This window comes from Dipodomys merriami, unplaced genomic scaffold (assembly GCF_024711535.1).
Source record: "Dipodomys merriami isolate MVZ:Mamm:240054 unplaced genomic scaffold, mDipMer1.0.p SCAF_19, whole genome shotgun sequence".
In the NCBI taxonomy this organism is placed as follows: domain Eukaryota; kingdom Metazoa; phylum Chordata; class Mammalia; order Rodentia; family Heteromyidae; genus Dipodomys; species Dipodomys merriami.
The window spans coordinates 7,859,077-7,871,500 of record NW_027203270.1 but is presented as its reverse complement, the minus strand read 5'-3'; the positions used below and the strand labels follow the sequence as shown (position 1 = coordinate 7,871,500).

General features: G+C 46.8%; 1 protein-coding gene across 3 annotated transcripts in view; it reads left to right on the top strand.

The window, feature by feature from the left end:
• Positions 1-12,424, top strand: part of Hnf1b (HNF1 homeobox B) — a 59,764-nt gene that overhangs the window by 7,742 nt on the left and 39,598 nt on the right. For 2 of the 3 annotated variants that reach the window (XM_070027165.1, XM_070027164.1), the window contains exons 3-4: positions 4,000-4,186; positions 6,080-6,315. In XM_070027165.1, the coding sequence (XP_069883266.1) occupies positions 4,000-4,186; positions 6,080-6,315 (423 nt within the window). Of the gene's footprint in view, positions 1-3,921; positions 4,187-6,079; positions 6,316-12,424 lie in introns of all 3 variants that reach the window. The other variant, XM_070027163.1, reaches the window with a different exon arrangement.

Here is a 12,424-nt window from a genome sequence, read left to right as displayed (position 1 = left end):
GGAACAACAGGAAATTGCCAAACCACCTGGAGACATCCTGGAAGGCTAGGAGAGGTGACATTTGAACCTAGTCTTACAGGATGAATGCAAGATGCACAACATGGGAAAGCAATTGAGGGAGATAAATAAAAGAAGGACACAAGGGAAGATGATAAGTAGAAAGAGAAAGAGGTGGAGGAGAATAAAAATAAGATGATTCATGATTACAAATTTTCCTGAAAAAAAAAACAACTAAGAACTGATAGATGGTAGCATGCATGGACCTATTTGCATACAGAATCTCCTTGTCCAAGCTCTCTCCCAAGCCCATGAAGTAACTGTCAAGGCCAACTGCTCCAAGGTAATTTTTATAGGCAATGAACATTTCCTGTCCCTCGTCCACTCCTAATTAATCCAAAAGGAAGTGGAGTGGAGCTGGTGGTGGCTGGAAGACTTATATAGCCCCTCCCAACACTGGGAGGGGCTAAGGGCTAAACTGCTAAGATTGGTAGAATGTCAAGCAAGTCCCCTGTCTGGCGTAGGTGTGTACTGGGTTCAGAGTATTACACAGGTATGCCTCTTCCAAGCACTGAAGAGATACTGAGGCAGACCCCACACAATGGGGCACCTGGGTGACCCAAACCCACCGTAGACAAAGCCTCAGCAGCTGGTTTTGCCACTTCTGAACAAGTTCATTGGAGGAATCTGGGGTGTTGTGTGGGCTCCCTTTTCAGCCAACAGTGATTCTTCACCTGGTAGTTAGGAGTCTTGGAGTCTACAGGCTGAATTTACAACAACCAGGCTCTTGCCTTGAGCTATTGTAACTTTTGGCAAGGCACTTGACCACTCTGAACCTCAGTTTCTTCATCTGCAAATAGACGTTACAATACTTCTCACATCGAGAGGCTGTGAGACATGAAGAAAGGGATGCAGTTAAAGGACACTGAGCAAAACTCACCATAGAAGTTCTTGCCAGGCACCAGTGGTTCATGCCTGTAATCCTAGCTACTAAGGAGGCTGAGATCTGAGGATCACAGTTTGAAGCCAGCCTAGGCAGAAAAGTCCATGAGATTCTCATCTCCAATAAACTGCTTAGAAAAAGCCAGAAGTGGTACTGTGGTTCTCATGGTAGAGTGCTAGCCTTAATCACAAAGAGGCTTAGGGACGCTGTCCAGCGCCCAGGACCCAAATTCAAGCTTCAGGATAGGCAAAAAAGAAGAAAAGAAGAGAAGGAGGACAAGGGGGGTGGGAGGAAGAGAGATGGAAGAGGAAGAAGAAGAAGGAAGAGGAGGAGGAGGAAGAGGAAGAAAAGAAGGAAGAAGAGAAGGAAGAAGAGGAGGAGTTGTTTTTCTTTACATGTTAACTGTTATGACATAGGTTCATGTGAAACAAAAACTCTTGAACTGATCCCAAATCCTTGGGATTATCCACATTGACTCTGGCTCTGGCTCACGTGGCATGCAGGGCCCACATAGAGAGCTACCATGAAGGCCAAGTATTATAACAGTGTGAGAACCCTTTGACAAGTCTGACTACCAGAAACATTTGAGTCCTCATCAGCTCATTGACCCCTGACCTGGGGGTTAATGCTCTTAAACACTGGTTAGTTCTACTTAGTCTTTCTGCCCATCCATTCCCCAGGTGAGGAAGCAGAGGGACCAGGGAATCAAGTAATATTATCTCAGGGAATCGGCGACTTCCTGCTTATAAATTTAGCAGGCTGTTAAAACCACTGTTGGGCACCAGTGGAAACAGAGCCCTATGTGGTCCTAGAATCATGCAAAGTAGGTGACAAGTTCTGTCCACCCTCCAGTCAAACTATTCATGAACTTGGCCCAAGGGTCACTGGTTAAACAAAGCCCAGCTGGGATTTTAAGTTCAGGCTTCAGAGCCTGGAGCAAAATGGAACTGAATCCTTTGATAGCAGGATCTCAGGTGTATAGACTGCAAGACCCCAGGAAGGCTGTTGAAACACCAAGTCATGACTTTTTTTTGCAGATAGATTCAATTTATGTTTATTCAGAACTATTACTACATAATTGGATGCAAATTCAGACACCTTAGGAATATAGAATAATTTTGGAGAGTTAAAACATACATGATATTATCATGTATAAATCATTCTGAAAACTTAGGGGGAAAAACTTGGTGAAAGTCTTCATTTTTTTTTAAACCATCGCAATTGCTGTGGGCCATGGTTATTACTCCAGTTAATGAATTGTCCCCCCTACAAAGAACACCAATTTTCCCCTTGAAAGCTACAGTTTTCTATGCCTCTTTTAAAAATGTATCATTTGTTGTAAAATAAATTAAAAAGTCATGATTCAAACTTTGAGATTTGTGGATCCAGTTGTCCAAAGGAACAAGAAAGATAGCACTTCAAAATGATAGCATAGGCCGGGCGCTGGTGGCTCACGCCTGTAATCCTAGCTACTCAGGAGGCTGAGATCTGAGGATCGCAGTTCAAAGCCAGCCCGGGCAGGAGAGACCATGAGACTCCTATCTCCAATAAACCACCAGAAAACCGGAAGTGGCGCTGTAACTCAAGTGGTAGAGCGCTTGCCTTGAGCTGAAGAGCTGAGGGACAGCGCCCAGGCCCAGAGTTCAAGCCCCACGACCGACCAAAAAAAAAAAAAATGATAGCATAGCCATCATTTTGAGGTATAACTGGAGTGGTAGAACCCCTGCCTTGCTGAGTCTGAGTTTGAACACACACACACACACACACACACACACACACACACACACACACACATACATGTGCACACACACACACATGAATGCACTCACTCACACAAATGCTGGCACCTCCAGGCTTATTATTATAAGGCTTCAAAGGTCCTGGTCTTCAGTGCTCTGAGACTCGTGGAGATCTGTAGGAGTGACTTCAGGAGTTAAAGAAGAACAGCATTAAGAGTCAGAACATGGGGACCAGAGCTAGGAAATGGATTTTGTGTGCATCCTTCCTCAGCACAGTGCTTGGTTTCTCTGTCTAGTCATCTGTAAAATGGAATCAATCAGCCCTGATGTACCCTGCTTTGTGCATATGTGAGGAGAGGACAGCACAGTTCTCTTCTTTAATAAAGTGAATATCAAATCTCATTTCAACATAGGTTAACATGTCACTACTAGGTCAAACTGCCCTCTGTTTCCTTCATTCAAGAAAAAGGTGTTGAGGATCACTAAGCCTGGACCCTGGAAAGGGGCAGAGAGCACCATTCTATTTATGGGTATCTTTCTCCAATGCCTTCAGCTGCAAACATGGAAGGACTTGTATTTTGGTCTCTGCACTTCCTCTATGCCTCTTCCTTCATGAGTTTTCTCCCTTACAAATGATTCCTGGGAGACCTTTGAAATTGCACTTGAGCTCCAGAGATCGTCCTATTTTTCAAATACAATGCTCCAGGAATATCTATTTTAAAACATTATGTACAGACCCTGAATGTGTTGTATGGGAGTAAGCTGTACCTTTGAATGGCTTTCTCTGGTACCTGAGACTGAATTGAGGTCATCCCCTTTTTGTCATCAAAATTAAGAGTTCAGGACTCAGAGCGTTGCTTCATGTTTAAAGGCCAATGGGCCAAAGAAAAGTAGTTGTCTTTAAAAAAAAAAAAATCCTTGGCTATAGTTGAGCCAAGCCAAGCAAAGGAAAAGGCAGATTTGCTGGGTCAGCAGTGATAGGCAGGGAGAGATGTCGTAAGCCATACTGCCTCTAGCCCCTCATATAACAAGAGTGAAAAGCTTAGGAACAAAGGGGTCTTTGCCCATCCGTCCGTCTGTCCGTCCATCTGTCCGTCCGTCTGTCCATCTGTCTGTCTGTCTGTCTGTCTGTCTGTCTGTCTGTCTGTCTGTCTGTCTGTCTGTCTGCGTGTCTGTCTGTCTGTCTGTCTCCGCCAAGTGAAGGCTACAGGTCCTATCAAATCTACTCCTTTCTCTTTTCAGAGTTCAACCAGACAGTCCAGAGCTCTGGAAATATGACAGACAAAAGCAGTCAGGATCAGCTGCTGTTTCTCTTTCCAGAATTCAGTCAACAGAGCCAGGGGCCTGGGCAGTCCGATGACTCCTGCTCTGAGCCCACCAACAAGAAGATGCGCCGTAACCGGTTCAAATGGGGGCCCGCGTCCCAGCAAATCTTGTACCAGGCCTACGATCGACAAAAGAACCCCAGCAAGGAAGAAAGGGAGGCCTTAGTGGAGGAGTGCAACAGGTAATGATACCAGAAGCAAGCAAGCACATGGACCCAAGATTCATCCCCTTCCTCCTGGGGTTGTAAGACAGTTATTCAGCTAAGTGTGGCTAAGTTGGGGGTTCCTAAAATGTGATCCATAGAGCTGCTGTTTCAGTTCCTTGGTAAATAAGTTTAAGAGCTATCACATGGATATTTCTTCTTAGGGTGTCACAGCACATACTAATGTAGTTAGGAGTCCTACAGTTAAGAATTCATGTAACTTATTGGTTAACCATCCCAGAGTCTTTCTTGTGTGGAGTACTTACTAATAATTCCCCCATAAGTGACTATTCTAAGGAAGATACTCTGGAGAATCCTGGTGCAAAATATAATGTCAGCAAAATGAAAGTCATGTCTTTGAACTCTACCTAGGCCAAGGCAAGCCTTAGCTGCAGATTCTGCCTCTGGCCTCCACCACTGTACACCCATTAGTTGCCCCCCCCTCAAAAAAAAACTTAGGTTGGATGGATGTGGTAGAATACACCTATAATTCTAGCACTCAAGAGGCAGATACAGAGGAACTAAGAATTCAGGCTAGCCTGGGCTATAACAAAAGACCCTGTCTCAAAAAAAGGAAGGAAGGAAGGAAGGAAGGAAGGAAGGAAGGAAAAATAAACTGGGCAGGAGAGTAGGAATTGGTTGGATCTGTTTGGTCTGCTCTGTCTACCCTGACAGTAAAGTTTATTCTCTGTTAATAACAGTGTAATTTAAGAAAAAAAAACCTACTGGTAATCCTTAGGATATCATTTTGTTTCTTTCCTTTCTTTGCCTGACTTCCATATTGATTTAAAAACAAAACAAGCCAGGTGCTGGCGGCTCAAGCCTGTAATACTAGCTACTCAGGAGGCTGAGATCTGAGGATCGTGGTTCAAAGCCAGCCCGGGCAAGAAAATCCATGAGACTTTTACCTCCAATAAACCACCAGAAAACAGGAAGTGGCACTGTGTAGCTCAAGTGGTAGTGCACTTGCCTTGAACTGAAGAGCTGAGGGACAGTGCCCAGGCCCAGAGTTGAAACCCCATGACCAACCCCCCCAAAACAACAAAACAAAACAAGCCAATTCCTTGCTCTGGTCAAGGCCTGTGGCCCCTTTCTCTGTCTCTTGCCTGGCCCAGTTTGGACAGTGGAAGGACACAACCAAGGAAGCCAGACCAGGAAGCAGGAGGCAGAACAGTAGGCCTACATATGCCACAGAATCCTCTCTCTCTCTCTCTCTGTGTGTCTGTCTCTGTCTCTCTCTCTCTGTCTGTTTCTGTCTCTGTCTCTCTCTCTCACACACACACATCATTTAGTGCCATCTACAAACACAGTTCATACCTGGGTATGGGGTTTCTTCAGCACTAATAAAAGAGGGGCCACTATTTCCAGCTGCCTCCTTTATATCCACGCAGCCTGCCCTTTGAGGGAGCTCTGGCTATGAATAAGAATCTGCCTTCCCTGGCATTCTTGGGGGTTTCTAAACTCCAGAAGCTCAGAAGTCCTCTCATAGGGTTTGGAAGGGACTCTGTAAGATAGCTAACGAAGGACTTTGCCTTTTGTGTGGTAGGAAGAATGGAAAACTAAGGAGGTGTCAGAGAGCCCTGTCTGGGCCTTGTCTTGAAACTGTCTTGTCTCTGCTTGCTCTCCTCTGATCAGAGCCACACTGGAGACTTTTGCCCTTCCATCCAGGGCAGCATATCATGCTCTGGGCTTGTGCTATAGGTCTCTGCTCTAGTCATCCTCATTAGGTCAGGATGAGGATTTTCCCCAGCCCCCAATTGCCCCTCCACTTCTATATACTCCCAACCAAGGCCTCTGTGAACATGTATTTGAGGCCAAGCACCAACAACTCCCCAGCCATCCTCATTGACCATCACCCTCTGTCCATTCCAGGGCAGAATGTTTGCAACGAGGTGTCTCTCCCTCCAAAGCCCACGGCCTGGGCTCCAACTTAGTCACTGAAGTCCGGGTCTACAACTGGTTTGCCAACCGCAGAAAGGAAGAAGCATTCCGGCAAAAGCTAGCCATGGATGCCTACAGCTCCAACCAGACGCATAACCTGAACCCCCTGCTCAGCCATGGCTCCCCCCACCACCAGCCCAGCACCTCTCCTCCAAACAAGCTATCAGGTAAGCAGGATCTGGGCCTCACTGCCTCTAAAAGTATCCTGGCCAGGCGCCAGTGACTCACACCTATAATCCTAGCTGCTCAGGAGACTCAGATCTGGAGGATCACAGTTCAAAGCCAGCCCAGGCAGTAAAGTTTGTGAGACTCCTATTTCCAATGAACCACCAGAAAACCAGAAGTCGAGCTGTGGCTCAAAGTGGTAGAGCCCTAGCCTTGAAAAGAAAAAGCTCAGGGGTAACACCCAAGCCCTAAATTCAAGCACCACAACGGACCCCCCCCCACAAAAAAAATCATCATCCTGTTCCTTCCTACCAGTCTGATTTGATTCAAGATTATTTCAGAGGAGTAAATGCCCTGGGATGGCCCTTGACCTGGTCTCTTCTCATTGCCAGAATTTTCTCATGAACAAGTATATGGCTTGGGTCGGGATTCTTCCAACTCTTTGTGGTATAAAGGAGAGCCTGGTCCCCAGGAAACCTTTTGTCCCTGTTCTTCTCTGGCCTGTTCTTCTCCCTATGTGGCTGCTGAGTCAGCCAGTTAGGGTTTTGCCTAGCATTGCCTTGTTGGCATGGTGAGGTCTGAACTGCAAACCTAGGGGTTGTGGTGATGGGGAATGTCATCCTGGCCACTCTCTGCCATCCTTGGTCAAACCAGCATTCTTCTCTGATGCCAGCTGAATCCTTTGGCCTTTAGAGAAGCGCTGCTCTATATCCTACTATCTGTAGGATAAGGTCTGGTCAAGCTTTGCAATGATTGATGAAGTTTTTACTCTGTGCCCAGCTCTGGCTTGGGCCCAGACAGGGCTCCCTGATACCTACGGGGTTGGGTTTATTAGGATGGCAACCTACATTTTTCTTGTGGAAAAGTACCCCAATACACTGAACATTGTGTAGCTACTGGCTGAGTTCAGGTACTTGTCCTGGGCCTTGGTTTCTTCCAGGAAATCTGCCTTCTTACAATTGATAGGTTTATGGTTGTCTGGTGCTCGGGCAGGCAAAACATAGTCCAGCCTCTTACTCTAGCTTAAGGCTTGCAAAGTAAAAGTCAGCAACCATCCTGTAACTCTGGAGTGATTCTGAAACCTGTTCATCCCCTCACTTGGCAGTGTTTCTGATGGGAAAGGCCCAGGAACTGATCCAAATATTGGGATGATCTGTGTCATCAAGACACACTCAGAGCCATCAGCTGGGCAATGCATAGGCATTTCCTCTGAGCCTGCCATGTCTATAATATAGCCCCTCCCATGGTCTAACAGTACTAGAATGAAACATGGACCTGAGCTAAGGTTTTTCCTGGGTCCTGCTCCCACAGAAAGGAAAGGTTCATCCCCAAGGGATGAACATTTAGACTGTTCTTGAAAGAAAAAGATACCCCCCAGGCAAATGCTGACTGAATAGCAGAATAATCTAGATCCTTTATGGCAATTCAAAACAGAGTTTTGAGGGTAGTAGATGATGGTGTGTGGCCCACATCTAACCAGGCTGGAGTACTTGCCCACAGTGGTGATCTCCTGAGTTGAATTTGGGAGCCAGGGGAAAGGGGTGTGGCTGGGGCAAGGGATATTGTTGGAAAGACAATGGCCATTGTGCTGAGACCTGTGATCTCCACACCAAAGTCAGGGAGCCTGTAAGCCAAACAAAAGCCCAGCAGCTTTCTGACAAGCTGGGGTTGTGCCCAGGTCACTGCAGGGTCAGTGGTTAGCTTAGGCTTTCTGTATCCTAACTAGAGATACTAAGGAAAGCTAGGATGTTAGGGACAGAGCAGATATTAGAAACCTCCCAGAGGGGCAGCAGAGAGGGACTGGATATCTGCCCCCCCCAACATACCCCCCTCAGGTAGGAAGCTGAGAAAGGCACACCCCAATGGAAATGGGTCCTCTGGGGTAGCCCAAAAGTCTGAACCTTTATAAAAAATCATGGAATGATATTTAGAGCTTCAAAGAAAGAAGCTAAGGCCTGGAAAGAGGCAGTGAGTTGACAAAGCTATGCAGAGTGATGATCATAAACAAGGACTGGATGTCAGGTCTGTTGATTGTTGGGTACCAGACTTTCCTGCAATAGAATCAATGCTCTAGTGCTAACCAAGTCCTGGCAATACACTAAACTCAGGCTGGGGCATTCATCTGAGTGGTAGAGAGCTTCTTTAGCATGAGCAACGCTCTGAGTTCAGGCCCCAATGTGGAACAAGAAATTCTAGGGACACATGGCTCTGTCCTCTTGGAGTTTTATTTTATCATGTCAGAACTAGGACTGCAGTTATCCTTGGGGGCTTTATGGGGGCAAGAAAGAAAATCTGAAGAAGTATGGGTCACGGCAGATATTTTCAGTGGCTGCCTTCTCTCTAGCTAACTTTTCACAAAAGACTCAAGCCCAGGGACTGGGTTTTCTGAGTCTAGTTTTGAGTGCTTTATCCAGCCAGCTATTAAAAATGGCTGTTTCCTGACTATAAAAGAGAAAAACAGGACCTACCTTATTGGGTGAATGAATGACCACCATCTTTCCCAACAAGCCACATAATTAATATCATCATGATCATCATCATCATGATCATCATCATCATGATCATCACCATCATTATTCTTAGTGTTATGGAATGCTAAACAGGTGGCAGTGGAAAGAATGGCAGGCGGTAGAAATCCATCTTCTTTTGAATTTTATTCACATGCTGGGGGTTATTCCTAAGAAACTGTGGGATATCCTAGCTCTGGGACTGGAAGCAGAAGTGGCCTCAGGGTTGTTGCCTAGGATGCTGGGGTTGAGCCTCAAGTCCTTGTTTCCAGGTTGGAGGATGGCATCCCTTGAGCTAGGACAATGCTCCTAAGCCATGTCCCCAAGGCTAGGCAAACAGCAAGCTGGAGACCAGGACTCAGGCAGGCTTTGGCATGCGGGGCATCACAGTGTCCTTTTTTCATCATGGTGCCCTCTGGTCCAGGCACGGTTTCTGTCTATGTCCAAAAATATAAGTGACGGTAGAACACAAAAAGACCTCTGTTTTGCTAAGAGAAAACCAACACCCAGAGTCAGCACTAGTAATGTCTTAGGCTGGGAGTTGGGAGATATCCAATTCTCCACCCTCTCTTCTTTCCAAACTCTGGTGTGTGACCCAAGAGGGCTGGCCATACCTGTGAGAAGAATCTTCCCCTAAAACCCACTTCCTGGAGAGGCTGAGCATCCGCTCCGAGTCCCCTCCCTTCCAGCCACACTTTGTGGCCCACTTGCCCACGATGATGACCACAGTGTGACCCTAGGCCTGGAATGTCCAGCACAATGGGAGGGGACGGGAGGGACACTTTGCCTCTGTCAGCAGCCGATTGGTTACAAGATGCCCTACAAACACATTGTCAGCAGAATCAGCTGTTTTCAGCCGAGCCCCTCCTCAGCTTTACAATCACACACCAGCATGCAGCCAGGGTTGTCATGGCTTTGTCTCCCTTATGCATGCTTAATTGACAATTAAGTTGGGGCTTTGAACCAGCCTGGCTGCCGCTGATAGGCCTTCATCTTTCCAGTGAGAGTCACAGGGGCACCCTTTGTCTGCTCTTCTTGGGGGCCCGAAGTTACTGTAGCAGGCTGCAGGCAGCCATTTATCTTCAGCCTGGAAGGCCTTTATCTATTCCCCCCTCCCCATTCCAGCAGGAGTCATCCCTGGTTATAGGGCCCATGACAGCCCATTCTGAGTCCATTGAGCAGGCCCGGAGTGATGGCCTCTACCTCCATTCTGGAGCTGAATCAAGAGAAAGGCCCCCAAAAGGTCAGAGGGCAGGGCTGCGGCAAGAAAAAGGACTGATTGGAGACTGGTGCTTGTATTGATTGGCTCAAGGAGGAAGTTGGCTGTGAGATGGGAGCTGGCCTAGTCTTGGCACAGGCTGTGGTATCATTTGCTGCCTGGATCCCAGTGGCCTTGCTCACTGTACACTTTGCTCTAGTCCGCAGCTATGTCAACCTAGCCACGGCCCCAAGGAGGCAAGGGGAATACAAAAGGTCTCCAGCAATCTTCACTGTCCCACACATCATGTCCCTCACCTTTTGGGGAGAAAGTGGGGTTTCATTTTCCTGGAAAGTGAGGCACAGTGAAAAAGAACATACCTTTCTAAGAAACATTATTTCTGTGGTTGCTTTTCCTCCCTTTCTGGCGAACCTCTATTTGTACCTCTTCCACCAGACTTGGCTGTCCTGACTTGGGATCAGAAATGGAAAAGAGAATTTGGCTTCCCGCTTTTCTTTAACACCCCTGCTGCCTCCTCCCCAGTGGCCTGCAGGAATATAACTTTAGGTCTGTCTTAAGCAAAGTTGATTCTTTGCCAGGATACCTGCGAGGATGCTTTTTTCCCTGACACAGAAATATGCAGGACCCAAGGAAAACTCAAGAAAACTCAAAGGTACTCAGTGGAGAACTAGAACAGCCATCATTGACTGAGCGCTTCCTGAGTACCTAGCCCTGGGGTGAGTAGCTCTATGCATCATCTCATTGAACCTTCCCAGTGAGCTTGGAGGGTAGATGTCATCTGTATTGGCTTTCTGGATTTATAATCAAGGAAAATAAGATATTTCAGAATGTAGGTGGTTTTACTTTTTTAAATTATTATAAAAGGAATGTACAGAGGGGTTACAGTTACATACTCAGGTAATGGAGTACATTTCTTTTTGGACAATGTCACGCCTTACTTCACGCTCTCCCCAGTTTTTCCCTCCCGTCCCTGCCCACAGGTTGTATAGTTCGTTTTCAACGTAGTGTCTAGTGAGTAGCACTGCTGCATTTGTTCACCCTTTGTCCCTCCACTTCTGTGCCCCCCCCCTTGCCCTCCCAAAGACAGATACACAAACAAACAAGACAAAAAGAAAAGAAAACAGAAACAACAACAAAGAAAGAGCCTCTTGTTTCCATTTCCTGGAGCTCATTTCGATAAATGTTTTATATGATCAGAGGAGAATGTAGGTAAATTGCCCAAGTTTATAGAGTTAGTAAATAGTAGGGATAGACATTGAGCTGTTAAGACTCTAGAACTTTTCAGGCAGAAAACCTACACACACACACAAGCACGCACGCACGCACGCACGCACACGCACGCACACACACACACACACACACACACACACACACACACACACAGCCTATTTTACTCCTTTCTCCCACACTCCTGCTGTTCCCTTCTGAATGAGAGAGGTTTTGTGAGAATATAACCAAAGAGCTGGAGTCAGGTTGGAGATTCTTGCAGTCTGGTTAGTTTACCATTTCCTCCCCAACCCTTGCCCCTGACCAAGGTGGACTCTGTGGGAAGAAATCAAAGCCCCCTCTTCCACAACCTCATCCTCATCTGTGTTGGGATTTGAACTGCCCTTGCATTGGGCCCTGTCTGGGGGCACTAAAAGCCTTAACAACTTAATGGGACTTCTGAGACATTGTAGGCACCTCAGGCTCACCTCTGGAGCCCCGCCCCTGCCCTGGACAACAGACGAGGAGAGGGGGTTTATGAGGGCAGTTGTAAAAATATTCATCTCAGCAGCAAGGATCCCCAGAGTCAACGAGCATCATTTTCCCTAAGTAGCGGGTCATCTCAGTTTGGAAGAGAGATGAATCCTGCCTGGGGACTTCAGCTCGGGTAGGAAATACTTTCATCCTCATTTAGGGCTGGAGTGGACACTGCTCCCAGGTTCTCCTTCTTTGAGACTTTATCTGACTACTATTTTATCTTTTGAATTTAAAGGATTTTATCTTACAGGTACCACCCCCACTAGATTGGAGAAAACAATCAGGATATTAATGAGATTAAGAATCCCAGCCTTCAAGGCATTCTGCTGTCAGCCTCCCCCTGATAGGGGACTAGCCCTGGTCTGCATACAAAGAAACCAAGCTGGTGGGGCTCCTACCTCAGCACAAAGGGGCCTGGTCAGTAGATACTAGACTCCTATCCCAGAAGGCAGTCCTACTGGGCATGCCTAGTTCCCCTGAAGGATCCTAGAGGGTTCAAGGACTCCTTGCCACCTCCAATTCTCTGAGGAGAAAGAAAGCTACCTGTGAGCAATGAGCTCCAGCCTGTAGCTTATGAAGTGCTCTTGGAATCTGTTTGCTAAGGTTTTGATGGGAAATGGCAGAAACTTGGAGAGAATTAAG